General features: G+C 38.5%; 1 protein-coding gene across 1 annotated transcript in view; it reads right to left on the minus strand.

Annotated features, from left to right (window-relative positions):
• Window positions 1–6,409: 6,409 nt before the first annotated feature.
• The window catches only part of LOC104081630 (alpha-1,3-mannosyl-glycoprotein 4-beta-N-acetylglucosaminyltransferase A-like), a gene marked incomplete at its 3' end in the record, with an annotated part of 49,656 nt that continues 37,988 nt past the window's right edge, over window positions 6,410–18,077 (minus strand). Inside the window, exons 5-8 of the mRNA XM_009584458.1 lie at window positions 9,357–9,403; window positions 8,673–8,786; window positions 7,990–8,065; window positions 6,410–6,540 (exon numbers count right to left, since the gene is read on the minus strand). Of these exons, the coding sequence (XP_009582753.1) occupies window positions 6,410–6,540; window positions 7,990–8,065; window positions 8,673–8,786; window positions 9,357–9,403 (368 nt within the window). The remainder of the gene's footprint in view (window positions 6,541–7,989; window positions 8,066–8,672; window positions 8,787–9,356; window positions 9,404–18,077) is intronic.

The following is an 18,077-nucleotide window of genomic DNA, read 5'->3' on the forward strand; positions in this document are numbered from 1 at the left end:
CAACCTTAATGATTCTATGATTAGCAACAAGGATATTTTTAAGGGAAAGCATCGAAGTTGCAGGGGCCCTGTTATATGTGCTCTGACACTGCCAGGTATCAGACTCTTAAATGTAGAGATTTGCTTTGAGAATGCCAGGATCTCGAATTGCACAATCCTTTATTTTCTCAAAAAGAGGATACATACTTAGGAGATAACCCGAAGGGCCTCGTCCTTTCCAGAAAACAGGTCTGATGCAATCTCATTCCCTTATGACTTGTATGAAATTGGATAAGAACATAGCCAATGAAATAATACTTATTTTTGAATTCTGAGATGAATTTGGAGGGATCTGAGCAAGGCTACATCATGATGCAGTGCAATAAATATGGAAGAAGCATCTGACAAAAGTCCCAATTATTTCATCTGTTGGAATGATACTATATTCATAAAGCAGACCATTCACACACTGGGGTAGAGAAGTAAATGTGGCAAGACATAAACTGACCTGACATTGCAACAAGCACTTACAAGTGATGTCAATGTTTTTGCTTTATCAACAGCCAAATTAAAGGGTTTTGTAAGGGACAACTTTGATTTAGCAATGAGGTCCTCAAATAGGCATCTCCACTTGAAAATACTCTGTAACTAATATTTGAAGCTCCCACTAAAGAGGGGACAACTCCTACTAAACTGGGGACAACTGCAAAGCTTTCTTCTTTAAAGACATAAGAAAGATGTTATGATTTTTTATTAGTATATTGTTACTATTCACACACTATATTGTTGTCATATTGTTTAACATTATTTGTGGAAGTAAATATTTTAAAATGAGTAGGAAACAATCATATGATTTGTACAATGTTGTGTAAAATATTCATGCAGAATAACAGCTCTTTCAGCTTGTCACACTTCCAACTAAATGGGCTCCCAATTCTTCTGGTGATTCATCTCTGCCTACTGCTTTCAATAGCATAGGGCAGGAGAAAAAAATATGAGAAACCCTAATCAAACACCAACTGAAAAATGGGACTAAACAGATATTTCTGGGATATTTATGGGACTGAAACCATCATATCTAGATGACATCTGCTGAGGTACTCTGTCAGACACACTGCTTCCATAGGAAGTGGACCTTTCCACATGATGTCAGAGAGATGCACAATACCACACGATTCAGAAGACAAAAACATCCCCGCATTATCGCTCCAATCTCAGTGGAAGCAGATTGACTGAAAAGACAGTTTATCCTCTTCCAGGAGATATACACAGTCATGCTGCTCTGGAATCCTTTTCTTCTTCTACCCAAGGACAGAGCAATAGAACCAAATGTACACTTTTTTCTTTGACTAGCCCATCTCTTGAAGAGCACAAGGATTACAGTCTTCACTTGTCATCTATGGCGAAAAGACACTCACAGACCACAGCACTTAAAACCTGAAGGTTAAGGTACAGGTTCCTTACCTACAATTAAATAAGCAGAGAACAAAACTGAAGGTAAGAGTAGGAATTTACTCTTTTCCGTAATTTAAGTTATGCTAATTTTACCTAAAATAGAAACAGGATATCAACAAACAAATTATTTACTTCCATACGGCAAACTTGTCTAGATTGGCATACTACTGTCAACCATGCAGTAAACCACCCCCAACTCAGGGAATAATCTAGTTAACATGGTGATGTCGCAGGATACACCAGGAAAACAAACAAACAAACAAAACCCTGATACATCCAATTGCAACTAGTCAGAATATGCTAGGTAAGCATCAGCTGGCTGTACCTGCACTAGCATCTTCAGACCCAACTGGCCTCTCTACATTACACTGCCCAGCACCGCAGAAGGTTTCAACAGTGCAGGCAAAGCCTTCTCACTTTAATTCGTAATGATCACTGGAGCGAAGATGAACAGCCAACACCCTACTCCTGAGACAAGCCCTCGTCTCCCTTCAGTAACCAAGGGCAGACATCCACACACTACTTGCTGAAATGCTGTCACCACCTTCTACACCCAGCTTGGCACAGCTTTGCCCCAGCTCCTTGCCCTTCAGTGTAACACAGCATCCCTCATCCGTCATTTCTGTCTCAGGACACCACCAGCACAGCAGAGCAGTACTGCCACAGATCAATGTCCCTCTTTTCTCCCCCTCCTCCTCTCTTCCTACACCAGCTTCAAAACAGGCCTCTGCAATGAAGCCCCGGTAAAACAGGTCTTCAAAGCTCTGGACCCCTGACTGTCCACAGCTACTCCTTGTGATAGAAAGAAGCCCAGTACAACTCCTCCATGGATCCAACACCCCAGCCCCTCTGAATCCAAACCAGCCAACCTTTTGCCTAGCGTCTCCTGAGCAAGGGTAACAGCAGCAGCCTGGCTTTGCTAGGGCATAGCCACAGCCCAAGAACAAGAAGCAGCATTTGCCAAGGTCCTCCAGTCCTGTGGCCTCCCATCTAGCTGCAGGTGAGGAAAGTGCTGTGAGCCATGGAGCCATTGAGATGCCATCCAAATCCAGCCTACAGATTGTCCACTGGCCTTCCCCAATATGCAGTCAAAAATCATCAAGCCAAAAAGACCTAAGCAAAAACTGCAGTCAACACATACTGCCTCAAACCAAAGACAATGTGAAAGAATTGAAGCAATGGCTCACCTTGCACCATGTTCATGCACTTGGTACAGTGCATAAGAACAGACATAAATCAAGGAGACTCTGCTGACAAAATTTCAGAGGTTTCAGATTCTGGGTGCATACAACCTACCCTTGGAAAGAAACTTCAAAATCCAAAAGAATTGAGACTCAAAGGTAAAATCTTGCTCCATAAATCCCTAGAGATTTACAAAATGTGGAAGACTTTCTCTATATTACTTATCTATATTGATAAAAGTGAGAGCCAGGACTGAAAATAAAAATATTGTGGAACATTTTCTGCTATTTATTGTGCCCTGCCAAGACTTCTATCTGATTTTCAGTCCATTTAAATGCTATCCTTAGTGAACTATTCTGGCCCTCAGTATTTTGTGGCAAGTACAAGACACACACAAAATTAAAAACCTTGTTTTCTACAGTTCTCTGAACTGCAAATATTTAAATGATTCATTTTCATTCTTCTGCATAAGCATCATTAAATGTATTCAGTCTACACCAACAATAATTTTATACCTGCAAGCACATATTCTAACTATAATTGAAGTCTTTCAATGTTTTCCCTGTTAATGATATGCAAATTACTGGCATTAAACCAGAACCTCTTTGAAGTTATTTAAATCTCAAATATTTGACTTGATCTACTCTTCCCTAAACTTCAACTATGTGGACAGCTTGAGCAAAACTGTAGTCAGAACAACTTAAAATAATCAGAACAACAAGCCTTAAAACAGTAAGGGCACAAAAGATTCAGGGTAACTGTATAAGACAACCAAAAGCCTGATTTCAGGCCGCTCCATTAAAAGTTCATGACAGCTGGTGTTATAACTGCAGTACAGAGTATTGCAGATCCTCTGGAAAACACTTCAGCTCACAGGAAGACAAATCAGTATTTCTCATAAAAGGCTAGTAGGACTTTCCTACGTTGTGTCAGAGACCACAGTACAAACCAGAATCCAGAAGAGCAAAAGACGCATCTCCTTCCACAGAGCTTCTTAGGGAAACAGCATGTCTCACCCATTATTTATTAGATACTTGACAGCACACAAGACTATGCTTTCGGTATTAAAAAAACCAAAGGAAGCAACTTCTGCTCTGTGGCAGAGGTGACAGGATTCTATAATCCTGCTGTCAGCCTAAATAGCTGCAGTTGCCACTTCCTCATGTAGTACTTGCATAAAAACACTGTGACAAACCTAGCGAACTTGCAAGCTGATCAAGGTTTCCAATAGCTTAGAGCGAATCAGCCCACCTCTCCTTTTCAGAGATTATTTCTAAATCAGTAGCACCTAGGCAATTCAGTGCTCTACTTTGTTCCTTAGACATCTACACATAAAACTCATCCCCAATTACAAACAACTACTTTTGTTCTTCTCCACAGCTATCTGCATTACCAAATTTCCACAGTGTCAGTCTGCATCAAGATCCATAAAGGGACAGCAGAGATGAAGTAAATCTACATTACTTGCATAAAACTTCTATGCAATATATGGTTATAGCACACCAATGTGTCTCAAAGCCAGAAGTTTTAGTCACTTTCATGAATATTAATTTTTCTCTCAAAACTTAAAAGCAGGGTAAATAGCTAAATTGGGAGGAAAAAAATCTAACTTAATTTTCTAGGCAGAAAAGCAACATTAAGATGTGTAGCCATAGCTAAACGCATCTGAAATTCTACAGATATCATCTAATTAAAAGGAGGCAAGCAAATATGATACAAGGAACAAAGAACAGGGATGCAAGCAGCAGGAGCTAACAACTAAATTTAACTACAAGTATTTTCAGAGCCTACACTGAAAAGAAGTATATAGACAGTACAGAAAAACAATTTTAAAATATTTTTAAACAGTTGTGCAGGTCATTAAGCCAAATCTCAGTATTAAGAACTATCTACCTATCCCTTCCGTCTCAAACACTGTGCCGCTCTAGCAGCACTGAGAACAGAAAGGGGTGTGAAATACACAGATACACAAATAATAAGTGATCTGAAATACATCTGCATGGGGTAGACAGCATATGTCCTAAACTGTAAGTTGGTTTTACACCTATTTTGACATGTCAGTCTTACAAAACTGCAATTTGTAAGCAAGTATGCTCTACTACTAAATTAAGCAAATGTAGAATGAATGTAAATTACTTCTATAGCCCAGGAACTTCATACAGAATTTACATTTAAAGTGCAATTAGGACTGGAGCTAAAACTCTAACCCCAACTAAGCTCACAATTTAAGTTTAACTGTTCAAAAGTAGAAACAAAGCCTAATCAGATGCTAGTATTCAACCAGTCTCTGCAGCCACAGAATCATACAGAGTTGCAAGGGGCTCCCCAACAGAAGAGACAAGTCTATTTAGGGCAAAAACTCCAGCAAATTATTTAAATGCTTATTTCTCCATGATAGGCAGCTCCATTTCCTGTTTCTCCCTTCCACCTCTGACGACACAAAACCAGTCCCATAACTATTTCAGCAACAGTGCATCTCTGTTGGTAGCCCAATGCAACCAAACAGATGGGTTATATGGTGGCTAGATAGATAAGGAGGCTTCCCTCTGCACATTTCCACTCCTCCTCGCCATTGTTTCTGTAGGTTAGACTGACAGGCAAATGTACGAAGTACCGTTTTGTACCCTAACATAGCATGTTTAGGAGATAACTACTGTTTTCCTTTCTACTCAGTGAATCTCCGAGACCCTGAAAGTCAAGGAACGATTGCCTCAGCAGCACACCTGATCCTGAGCTGGAAACAGGATAGTACTTGCCATTCACACAATGCCAACATTCTCAGTTCTCAGTGCCACCATTATGGGTCACTAAGCTAAAAATGAAGCCGTTCTCTGGAAAGTAGATCCAAAGTAAAAACAAGAGAGCAACAAGAATTTCCAAAAGAATGACAGAACTCAGGACTGCACTTTATCTGTTACATGTAGGATTTTCTTCCTGTTCTGACCTCAACTTACAGCCTTTGCATTGTAGTCGTTTGTATTGACTACATACAGGAATCTCCACAGTCTGGCTTAGCTTTTAATTTTTCCTCACGCTTTTAAACAGATCATGACACATCATTGCAGTAATGAAATAACCTTTTGATTTGTAAAATCCCTTCAAAACTTCTTTCATTGCTTTTCTGTTAAGTCTAGTACCTCTCAATAAAAGCATATCAGTGTAAGAGCGAAGAACCATGAAGTAATTTCAACAGCACCTGGCAGTTAATCCACAACAGCCCGAGACACTGCATTAGCTTCCCTCACTGTTGTTCATTGCAAATGACAGATAGACTCTAACTACACCTAAGAAGGAGCAGATTGTCATCATTCCTCCTTGATGGAGCAGAAAGATGGAGATAGAACAGGTTTTGCAACCAAGACAAACTGATGCCTGCTGATTCTTGGAAATTTTGGCACAAACACCAATTAATTTGTTTTAGGTGGAGTTAGTTTTCATGCTTTTTTCTTTGACTTCAGTCAGTTGTGTTTCAATGACACTTTTGTTTTAATGGCAGCTAAATTCAAAATAGGTTATTCCTTGCAGTTCGACTGATAGTATTTTTATAAATTAACTTTTGGTTATAAAAATGCCCTCTTTTCCAACAGTTTGAGTTTGCCTCATACAAAAGTATATGAAAAAACTGGAAAAAAAAAAACCAAACCCACACAACACGAGTTAAACCAGAGTTCCTAAAAAAGCCAGTGAATTTCTACTTCTTGGTCTCTTTCCAATACAAAGAAGATAGCTTTGAAGTCAGATCACTATTAATTCACAGAGTCTGAGGATGAATGTGTTCTTTCAAACTACTAACGTGAACATTTGCTTACCAATGAAGCCCAGCTGAGAAAATTCTAGAATCATCCAATCTTCAGAAGCGAGCTGAAGCGCAAAATTTTTTATTGTGCTGAAATAATTCTGCTTGACAACGATGTCATCTTCAAGCTACAGGAAGGTAGCAGTGATATCAACATAAATAAAAAAAAGCACCAGCAAAGCAACAGAAAAAAGTACAGCTAGGAAATACTGATTTATAATATATTGCTAACACATAGCCATATATTTCTAATGCAAGCGCTGCTATAAAACCTAGATGCAATAGCCAAGAAAAACTATTGAAGGGATCACAGTTTATTTGTAGAGAACTAATCCAGAATCTTTCTGTAGTAAGAATCTACAAATGTATTTCAATTTATTACTTCAGAATATTGCTTTTCTAGCTTCTCTCTTCAGAGAAAGATCATCCATGAAATAATGTTAGACTAAGTGACATCATCAGTACAACAACTAGAATATCCGTATCATTTGTATGCAAACGTGACTCTGTTTACTCACGCACCTAACAGCACTGAAAGAACTTCTCCTCTGAGACAAGAAGCTAAGAGACACATTGTCTGCAGAGGTGGGATTCATTTCACCTGGCTTGACCTGCCCAACAGAAGAACAGGTGCATAGTCCAAACTCATTATCTAGTCCGGGCAGCAGAACTGCCAAGCTGTGGTGCTACAATTCCTTTAATTCATAGTAGGTGCAGACTACTGCTTTAAGGATCCTGCTTCTCCTGTCCTTTCTCCCAGTGCATTCATGCTCTCCCCCTTGTGCTGGCACTATTTGTGTGACTGCCTAGTTTCAAAAAGACTGTCTCATGTTATTGGCTGTGCAGCTTCCAGGAGAGCTGAGTCTCCAACAGCTCTCCGAGAGCAGTCAACATAGCTTTGTAAAAACTAGATGAGATGAGTGGGTCTTTATACCCAAAAGACACAGTCCCAAAATCTAAATAAAGATCATAAGCACAGTTACTCACTAAATCTGCAGTAACTGTAGGTAAGGCTTCTACTTCAAAGCAGCAAGACACAATAGGAACAATTCTGAGCTAAATTAAATTTAAGAAGAATTGTTTAACTCTGTTCTTGAAAACCTCTTTAAAAAAGAAAAAAGAAAACAAGTCTAGCAACACATTGAAAACATATCTATATGTAACAGTCATATTAAAGTGATGCTGCACTTGCCTTCAAAAGAAAGTAAAAATGGATTTTAGCTCGATTTCCACTCAAAACTATGCTGGTGGTTTTTGCCTAGATGACTCAATGGTAACTCATTTGGGGGACAATCATTTGAGGGACAAGGAAAAAAACAGCAGTTAAGCTGTCTGCATTCCTTCACTTTTTTCACTAAGCATCTTAAGATAATGTAAGTCGCATAGGACAAATTACTTTCTACTTCAGAAAGTGTCCTCCACAAATTACTTCCTCATACACCACATCTCCATACGCCCTCCTTCAACTTCGGAATCAAGTTATCTCTGTTCTGTGTAGGTCCTTCTGATGTGTCCAACAGTATAATTTCTGGAGACTCGTTTGAAAACTTGTCTCAAAACAAAGAAGAGAAATTTACCTGAATGTAATAAACCCCCTTTTTCTGGGCATACATCATAAGAAAACAATAATCCAAGTTTTGTTTTGTTCTCCATCTGAAATTAAATTAAAAGCTTAAGGATTATGAAAAAAAGTTATTTCAATGCACGCTGGCAATGCAAAGTAAATCTCACTACGAAGAATGATGCATATTAGTGAAATGTTAGGACAGCTGCTTTTGGCATTGTTCCCTCAGGAAATCCTCTGTCTGAAAAAAAGGAACAAAGCTTTCTTTGCTTTATGATTTAATACAGACATAAAACCGGTTTAACTTGAATCCGATTTTGTGAAAACTACCTGACATTTCACTAGAAACACATGTGCATTTTAAAAGGAAATACTGGGGTTTACACTGTATTTCAGGAAGAAAAACAGTAAACAAAAAAGTCTACATACAGCAAAAAAAGTATATCAAGTCTCAGTTCTCCTCCCAAAATTTAACACTAAATGAATTCAACCAAGTATAGCATTAGGCTCTGATCATGCACAGAACAGCATGCAGATAAGAATGAGATGGATTCACAGAGCACTTTTAGCATCACCACATTTTCAAGAATTACAGTAAGAAAACATTTCAAGAATTCACATCCCACTTGCCATTTCATAAACAACGAAAGTGTGGGTGTGGGAGGAGATGGGAAAGATCTGGTGGAATAAACTAACCTCACTCTCTCTTTTGAGTCTCCAAATGTCTCTTTCAAGTTTGTCAAGTCAGGATAGTAAGTTGCAGGAGGGGCTATTACTTCCACCAAGCCAGAATTGATCTCTCTAGAAAACCTGTCAATAGAAATATCCTAAAGTCACATGAGAGATTCTGAGTTCTGTTGGTACAGTTATTATGTCCGGTTACAACAATGACTTATTCAAACAAGGCATGTAAAATAAAAGTAGTATATAAAAAAATACTGTTGTCCTTAGCATCTTCTTCAGAGCAGTATAGCCTCTTGCCCAAGAATCGGAATTCTAAATAGATTCTAAACACTTCTTTTGCCTTTTTTTTCAGAACCTAGTGATTTTTTTTCCTATAGTTCTCTTTGAACATATGGAATTCAAGGCCCTAACACAGATGTCACAAATTTCCATTCATGTTAAATCAATCCCATCTGTTTATGTTGCACCAAATAATTTAATCCCATTTATTGTTTTACAATTTAACTGACTGAATCACTGCCTCTTAATTTGTCATCTATTACTTTGTTGTTCGAAAGTCCAAACCCCCAAGAAACAAAAATGCATGATCTCGTATTTCCAAATACTTTTTATTGCTTATCACAACCTGATTTAGGAACAAACAAAAAGCAAACCCACCAATAAGCTAAGAAGTCCCCCATTAAAACTATAACTTACTCTTTTTCCAGGCTTGCAACAACACTGTTAACATAATCAAGATCAGTCTGGAAAAAAACAAACACAAAAAACAAATAGAATACTTAACACTTTAAAAGAACCCAGTAAAATAAACATTGGAGGTAGCTGCACATGAAAATTAATTTTAGTGTGTAAGATATTTGAGTAATATAAGAACACATCACACATGTAACTGTCTTATGTCTAGTGGGAGAAGGAACAATTTTTTTTGTAAACAGAGGGGAATAATATTTGCCTCGTATCTGCTTTTAACAGACTGTTCTAATCCAACTGTTGGTGTTTTCTTGCAACCTCTCATGCTCTTAATGACAAAACGATCACTGAGTGTTTTTGTAGGAAGAACTTCATATTATTGTTATAAAATAATAATATATATGAAAATACTACCAAGGAAAGCTTTCTGGAAAACAGGGCACTGAACACACACTCTACTTTCAAAAATACATCTCCTAAACTTTGCATTTAAAGCATGGATGCCCCAACCACAGACAGCAATGAACATGCTGTTTTCCTGGCTAGGGTTGCTTTTTTGCATCAGAGATTAAACTTGAGGGAGTATCAATCCTATCAATCACCCAGTTCTTAAAGGTGCACAGATTCTAAAAATTCCTTGTTGTAAGGAATTGTTGTAAATCATAACATTCTGGAAAAGTCTTGATCACCTAACTTGCCAGAACTGGCCGATTATTCCTTGGTCCTTGGTCATACACATGCATTCCAGGAAAAGAGAGTTTGTGAATTCATAAATGTGACTGAAAATCCTAATCTTTGTTATACTTACTAATCTAATAATTTGACATACTATTTATCAGTTTTCAAAAGAAAATTTACAGTCTATAAATCAACGCAGATTCTGGTGGCTCATGAGGATTCTGCAGAAATAGCTGCCTTTGAAATGCTGGAAACAAAGGAACAGTTTGTGCTTTTTCTGATGAATTTGTAATGCAGATTATCATTAAAGGATTATACACACAGAGAATAAATCCCTCCCAAGCATTTCTGTAGAACCACTAATCTTGTTTGATAAAGGTGCTTACCCTTTGATCTTAAAAATCACCATTCCTATTTTTAAAGATTTATTTTTATAAAATCCAACATAATGCCAGTGACGCACACTTTTCCAAAAAGGACAACAGTGGGTTTCTTCCAAAAGCAGGTTCTAAATACTACAAGAACATCTGAGTAGAAAGCACTTGTCATAACTTTTTCATGCATATTTTCTTCATAAGTGCTATGCCTAGTGCTGGACAGAAATTCTAATAAGCAGATAAGGTGTTCACAATTTAAAACTCATCCTGCAGTGAGCTCCACACAAGCAGACTCATAGGTCCATATGGACCTCGATATATCACTAAGTCTTTAAATACACATATGGATTGTTTATGCACAGTTTATTACTGGAATGGAGTTTAAGACATAACTTTTTCTGCTGTGTATAACAGTTGCAAATCAGTGACCTAGTGACTACCTAGAAATAATTTTAGTATATACATCTTTAACTGAAACTTTTTTTTCTTTTTTTTTTAAACCTTTTAAACATTAAAAATACAGAAATTGTTGTTTAGTCGGCATACGAAAAAGACAACAATTTGAATTTCCAGTTGGCATGCCAAACTTCAATTACCCGGTCTAGCATTAATAACTCAAATACTTGTTAAACAGTCCATAAAAAAAATGCAAGATTTTTTTATATATATATAAAAAAATATATACATACACAGAGCAGAAACACAGCTAGTTTCTATACAGTATTCCAGAGATTAAAATAAGCGCCAAACTTCATCTCAATTAGAAACATGTATTTGCTCACAAGCCTGTGCCTTAGTGCCAGTCTCCTTAGAGTGAACATAGTTTTGACCTATTTTGCAGATACACCACAAAGCCTTGCTAGTGCTTTTAAAACTTTACAGGCTTATACAGAACACACCACAATCAGAAAAAAAAGAAAGTCTGGAATAAGAGGGGTTTTTCCCTACTTTCCCTTATTGCATGCGTCCTTCACGCAAAAGGTTGGCAGTTTTCTAGTCAGAGCTGCAATCACAATAGCTTCACGTTAAAGAGATGTAGCCTGTGGACTTCCAACCTCATATTGTAATCTGTGCTGCTGGCACACAAAATCAAGATGGTCTGGTCTAGCTGCACTGAATACGAGATACGGCAAATACCGCTGCTCGTTTAGTACGTAACCTTCCTTCTGAATCAACAATCACTGCATCAGCATAGTGCCAAAGGAGACGCCACTTTTAGAATGAAAAAGAACATTGAGATTAAAACAGTTGATGTCATTTTTCATATGAGCAAATCCATTAAAAACTTGATATCCTGCCATTACTTCTAAATATTACTTCTAAATAAGCAGTTGTATTTATAGCTACCAGCAGCATCTGAGATTCAGAACCAGGATTTCAACACCAAACTCTTCAGCAGGTTGACTGCCATCTTTCCACATCAGAACTTCCTGAGGCAACCAACTCCTCTTGTTACCCAGCCTAACACTAAGTGGGATCTTTGCCAACACCCTTCAGCTGTGGACATGTCCCAGGAAAGTAGAACTTGTAAGTTATTTCACACAACCTCATGAAGTAAATATGAGAATATGCAATAAATCTGATCAAGCTTAACTATACCCAAGGGAAGAGTTAACTATAGAGAAGACTTTGCAGGGTAGCAATGGAAGGAAATCTGGAATAGCCAGATAATTGCTCTGACTTAAGGATCTTCCATGCAGTATCAATAAATTCAGCCAATAACTGAAAAGTGCCAGGGGGGAAAAAAAAAAAAAAAAAAAAAAAAAATCTATTGTTGACCAAAATTTATTTCCCATTTTTGAGGAAGAAAGCATTTACTGCCTTGACAAAATAAGACCTAAGGTCCTCTTTATGAACCTGCAGGACATGAGGCACCTGAAAATAATTATGAACTGTATACAACATGAAGCAGTAATACCCTTGTCTTCTCCGAGAACCTTAAACACGACAAGACAAATCCAGATTAATCAAAAGGAAGTCATCCATGAAAGACAAAGTGTAACTGTTCATCAGGCTTCCAGTGAAGATCATCTGATAGATAGCAGGTTGACTTTGGAGCAGCTACAACGAACTTAAATTCTGTTTCACGGTATCAGCGCTGCTTGCAACTATTGAAAGGAAATGTCACTGGTGATCCCAACAAAAGCAGCACAACCTGTAAGACTACAGCTATGAATGTTTTTTGTCTACCAAATCAGAAGGCAATAACAAAACCAGAATTTTTCCTTAGTAAAACTCTCAAGGTTGAAGATTAAATAATCCCTAGGAGTTTGGGACCCAAGAAAAAGAAGGAAAAATGAACATTTTAAGAACTAATCCTTTTAAAGCAATTAAATGCAAAATTGTGATAGGCCACAACCAAAAAGTTAACAGTGCCAGCCACAAAGATGCATTTCATCAATGAATCACACGGAGCCTTACAAACAAGTTTGTCCTGTTAGGTGAATCTCTGGGAACTAATGAAAGGCATAAGGGGGGTGGTTATTTCAATATCAGCACTTCAAATCTTTCTGCCTGTTCTTTCTTCCTAGTCATATGAAATTACTAGTCTCTGAGAGAAAGCAAGAACACTTGGAGCGAGACATCCTCTTTTTTTCATTCATACCAGATCAGACCAAAGATTGATCCAGCTCGGCATCTTGCTTCCAGCAGTGGCAGCCATGAACAGACACATAGCAAAGAATAAGAACAGGACAAGCATGCACAATACTCCCTCCTGCTACCATCCACATTCCGACTACCTTCAATTCAGGTTACTTCCTGAGACAGATGTGATTTTGCGTATTTAATATTCCCCAGTAGACCCCTCTTCAAGGTGCCTTGCTATTATCCCCTTGAGTCTATCTAAACTTTCAGCAAGTAAAAGAAGATTTTAGCTTATGAGATCTATGGAGTTTCATAAGCCTGTGAACATGGCAACATCTAAGGTTTAAATCCCTGCATCAGCAATTTTGATGAGAGACACCTATAGAGTGCTTTGATGAATCTCTCTAAAAGAAAACTGAGAGTCCATTGTGGAACAAACTAAAATTTCAGCCTGTCAGTAAAATAAATTTCCTCAGTTTTTATAAGATGCTGCCCTACAATTTTCTAAAGCACCTTCTCTAGTTTAGGTGAGGCTGCATTTCAAATTTGCAATTATTCTAAGGTTTGTCTGAACAAACACTGTTATTCATAACAAACACACAAAGAACCAGAGCAGCAATGAACCTTCCAATCTTTTTTATTGATTTTTATGAGTGAGTGTGTGCATAGCAAAGTAGTAGAATATATTAGCTAGCGGACAAAACAAGATGTTAGAAAGCTCTGATTAATAGCTAGCCAGCTGCCAGACAAAACCAAGATTTCTAGTTTTAAGAATCAACCCTTTCGTGCTGTTAAATCTTACCTACTTCATACCTTCAAGAATGACAGAAGGTGCACTGTTTCTCTTAGCCAGTAGCAGATGCATAGAAAAAAAAGATCCAATCACAGAATCAGAAAATATCTCAAGCTGGAAGGGACCCATAAGGATCATCGAGTCCAGCTCCCTGCTCCTTGCAGCATTGCCTAAGACTAAACAATACAACAAAGAGCATCGTCCAGATGCTCCTTGAATTCTGACAGGCTTGGTGCCATGACCACTTCCCTGGGGAGCCTATTCCAGTGACTGACCAACCTCTCAGTGAAGAACCTTTTCCTAATGTCCAATCTGAACTTCCCCCGATGCAGCTTCATTCCAGTTCCTCATGTCCTATCACTGGTCACCAGAGAGAGGAGATCAGCACCTCCCCCTCCATTGATCACCTTGAGGAACGTGTAGATGGCGATGAGGTCACCCCTCAGCTTTCTCTTCTCCAAGCTGAACAAGCCAAGTGACCTCAGCTGCTCCTCTTAAGTTTTGCTCTCAAGGCCTTTCACCATCTTGGTCGCCCTCCTCTGGACACACTCTAGTAGTCTGATGTCCTTCTTATATTGAGGTGCCCAAAACTGCACACAGCACTCGAGGTGGCGGCCGCACCAGTGCCACGTAGAGTGCAATAAACAGGGTATGTACAGAATGAACCTTCCTTCCCTTCACATATCTCCCAGTTCTCAGTAATCAACGGTTTATAGAAATTTAATCCAAATGGAGGTTTGGTCTGTTAAGGCAAGATCTGAGATTCAGAGAATCACTGAGATTGGAAAAAAGAGTCAGTTTTAGAAAGAGAAGTGCAAATAGAAGCAAAGATAGCACTAAAATTCCAAAGATTTTTTTTTTTTCACAAGCCACTAGGAAAGAAAATTAAAATGCAGAATATCAAAATACTACAAATTCAAGAAGAGAAGCTACAGGGAAAGAAGGGGAAAATTCAGACATTAACTGTACAGTACATTCTAAACAATGTTGTTTATCTAGGCTGTTAGATTATCCAGATCTTAATTCTTAAATGAAATCTACCATAAGTAAGTCTTAACTTATTCAAGAACATCTTCCAAAAAAAAGAAAAAATCCCTGGGAAACAACCATGCTAATCTGCAAAGCGTGGTCATTTCATTGCTTACTAATTCCTACAATTTTATTTGATCTTCCATCATCCCTGTAGAATAGGGGTGGAATAATTTTACAATGCATTTTAAATAATAACAAACAATGCAAAATTGAACAGCCTCCAGAAAATGCAAAGCAAACTTATATTTGCCTTGAAATGGTGAAAATACATATGAATATAATACTTATATACAAGGCATGAAAATTCTCATAGGAAAAAGCTGCCACTAAAATGGCATTTGGACCTATTTTTGGACATTTATGCAATGAAGAAAAAGCCCTAAGGAATAAAAGTGTGGCAGTGGTTTCCAGTGGTTGCAATAGTGTACAGATATAAATAAAGCCTGTGGAAAAAGGTAATAATGTCTGTTAGAGTTCAACAAATGCAGCTGAAAAAAATTATTTTCAGGAATACAGCATCTGTTTTCAGATCTGAAGCAGCAAGTTCAAGTTAAATACAGGGAACATGAGAAGAAGATGCAAAGCAAAAAACAGGAATGCAGAAATACTGTCATAACATAGCCCACTAATGTTACATAAGCAAAAGGTAGCCTCCGTGTCCTACACGAGCTAATGACTTAATCCCTCCCATACTGAAAGTCCCCACTCTACCACACAGGTAAGAAATATCTTTCTCTCTCCAGTCGTTTCTGTGATTAACTCAATTCAGTTCAGGACAGGGTTTCACAATGAAAAGCCTTTGGCAGCAATAGCAGGAACACAAACATACCGTTGTATCACTCCACTCTTGTTTCTCCCTACCCTTGCACCCTGTATGTCAGCTCCTCAGTCATGAGGGCATACGTCCATATGGATAGTGCTGTGAAACACAGCACCACATTAGAGAACAGGTTTAGCTTTTAAGAAGGCCAGACAGAACAAAAAAAGAAAAAAAAACCCCACAAACAAGGGACAATTCAAAAGAGGACATTCAGATGCAAGTTATGTTAGGGTCATACAGCCTTCTACTAGTTTTCTGCACATTACAGATGAAGTCTGGTTTGTAGAGTCTGAAAGAAAGCAGAATATGTGGCCTGGCAACCTGGGGAAACTTCTTCTTGCCCTTGGGTGAGCCTGTAAATTGCTGAAAAGGTCTAGATGGATTGTTTTCCAGAAGAAGATAGGTAGTTGCTGTGTACAGTCAAAAGCACCCTTCTATGGTCTGTGTTCTTTATTTGGAGGACAGAAGGAATTTGTCCTCATTACCTTCAGGCCAAGGCAGACCACAGTAGCAAAGTTTGATAGTGTTGTCCAAAACTCAAAGTGTCAATTCAGTCAGTCATCCAGGTGTGAAGTCACCTGCTACAATGTTTCCGAAATAAGATTATTACTGTCACTTTCCATCTCACAAATACACTAGATGTTACCGAAGAGATCAGACACAACTCTGTCTATTAACAGTGATGTTCCCTTATGAGAAGCATCAGATAGTTACTGTGGCCCAGGTGCATCGCAGAACGTATCTTATAGATAGAGAAGCATTTCACTCATTCAAGTCTAGGGCTGGAGAAAAGAGCACAATCCTGAATTTTATCTAAATTTGCCTCAGGTACATGGAAGTTTTCAAATCCTGTCAAGGATCTTTTCTGAGATCTAAAAAAGATTTTTATCATTGGTTTAATCCCACATAAAAACTTTGCTAGTCACTGCCATGAGAAGAGGAGCGTAAAATCCTATGATGGTGCCCAGTATCAGCAGCCCATACTCTTTGGGTACCAAAGCTTAGGTGCCAAGGAAGCTGGGATTGCTTAAATATCTCAAATGTTCACTGACAGGCCAAGCTACCCTTCCAGATATAAGAGGTGGCAGTATATCTAGAAGCTGTATTCATCCTGATCAGTTTTGAGTGAGATGTCCAAAACAAAGGCTACCACCTGTGTAGGACTTTAAAATTACCTGGTGAAGATAACATATAATTTGGCACAACAGCCTTGTCTAGCTTTGATTTTTTTAAAAGAAAAAAAATTTACATATGTATGTATATGCTGAGATCTATTAGTCTTTCTCCAACTTGAGATGTGCAGGCAGATCTTCTCAGAACTAGGAATACTCTCTCCAGGGCAGCTCCAGGGCCTGGAGCACAAGTCTTATGAGGAGCGGCTGAGGGAACTGGGGCTGTTTAGCCTGGAGAAGAGGAGGCTGAGGGGAGACCTCATCGCGCTCTACAACTACCTGAAAGGAGGTTGTAGCGAGGTGGGGGTTGGTCTCTTCTCCCAAGTAACAAGCGATAGGACGAGAGGAAATGGCCTCAAGTTGCGCCAAGGGAGGTTTAGACTGGACATTAGGAAAAACTTCTTTACTGAAAGAGTGGTCAGGCCTTGGAACAGGCTGCCCAGGGAAGTGGTAGAGTCGCCATCCCTGGAAGTATTTAAAAGACGTGTAGATGAGGCGCTTAGATGACGTGTAGATGAGGCGCTTAGGGACATGGTTTAGTGCACATGGTGGTGTTGGGTTAACGGTTGGACTCGATGATCTTGGAGGTCTTTTCCAACCTTAATGATTCTATGATTCTATGATTCTATGATTCTATGATTCTATGATTCCAGGAAGGGGCAGCTCTCAAGGTTTCAACAATTAGCGGAAAGAATGGAACATCTCTGCAGCCACGATGATACTAATACATCTGAGTTGAGAGCAAGAGAGACAAAATACTCCTTTGTTTTCTATCAAGAGATCTGCTGATCAGAGAGATCTGTAATTCAGGTCCAGAGCAAGAAAAGGTGAAAATACAGGCCTGTTTATTTTGCTGGAGAAGTTTTCCATATTGCACCCCAATATTAATACATCCAAAGCAGGTTCAGCAAGATTTGACCCAGTATGTACACTCCGTGCTTAATTTGCTGAAGCTCTGTTCATACCAGCGCACAGGATAGTGTCTTACTGGGTGCTTGTGTCACGCTGACCTAACCAGTACAGAAACTCTTCCAAAGAAATAATAAAGAAAAAAAGATTCTCCACAAAAGGAGGACAGAGAAAACACTACTGAAGATCAACATTTTGTAATTTAGCAGCCACTGTTTACATAAAGAGATGACATGGTAACAGTAAAAGATATTCAAGACGTACAAGTTTTTCTAGCCTAAGTGAATTGTATACACATGAAACAACAGAGCAAGACTTGAATAAGCAATACACAATAAAGTGTAACATATGGACTAGTGT

This window comes from Fulmarus glacialis, unplaced genomic scaffold, assembly GCF_000690835.1.
Source record: "Fulmarus glacialis isolate BGI_N327 unplaced genomic scaffold, ASM69083v1 scaffold169, whole genome shotgun sequence".
In the NCBI taxonomy this organism is placed as follows: Eukaryota; Metazoa; Chordata; class Aves; order Procellariiformes; family Procellariidae; genus Fulmarus; species Fulmarus glacialis.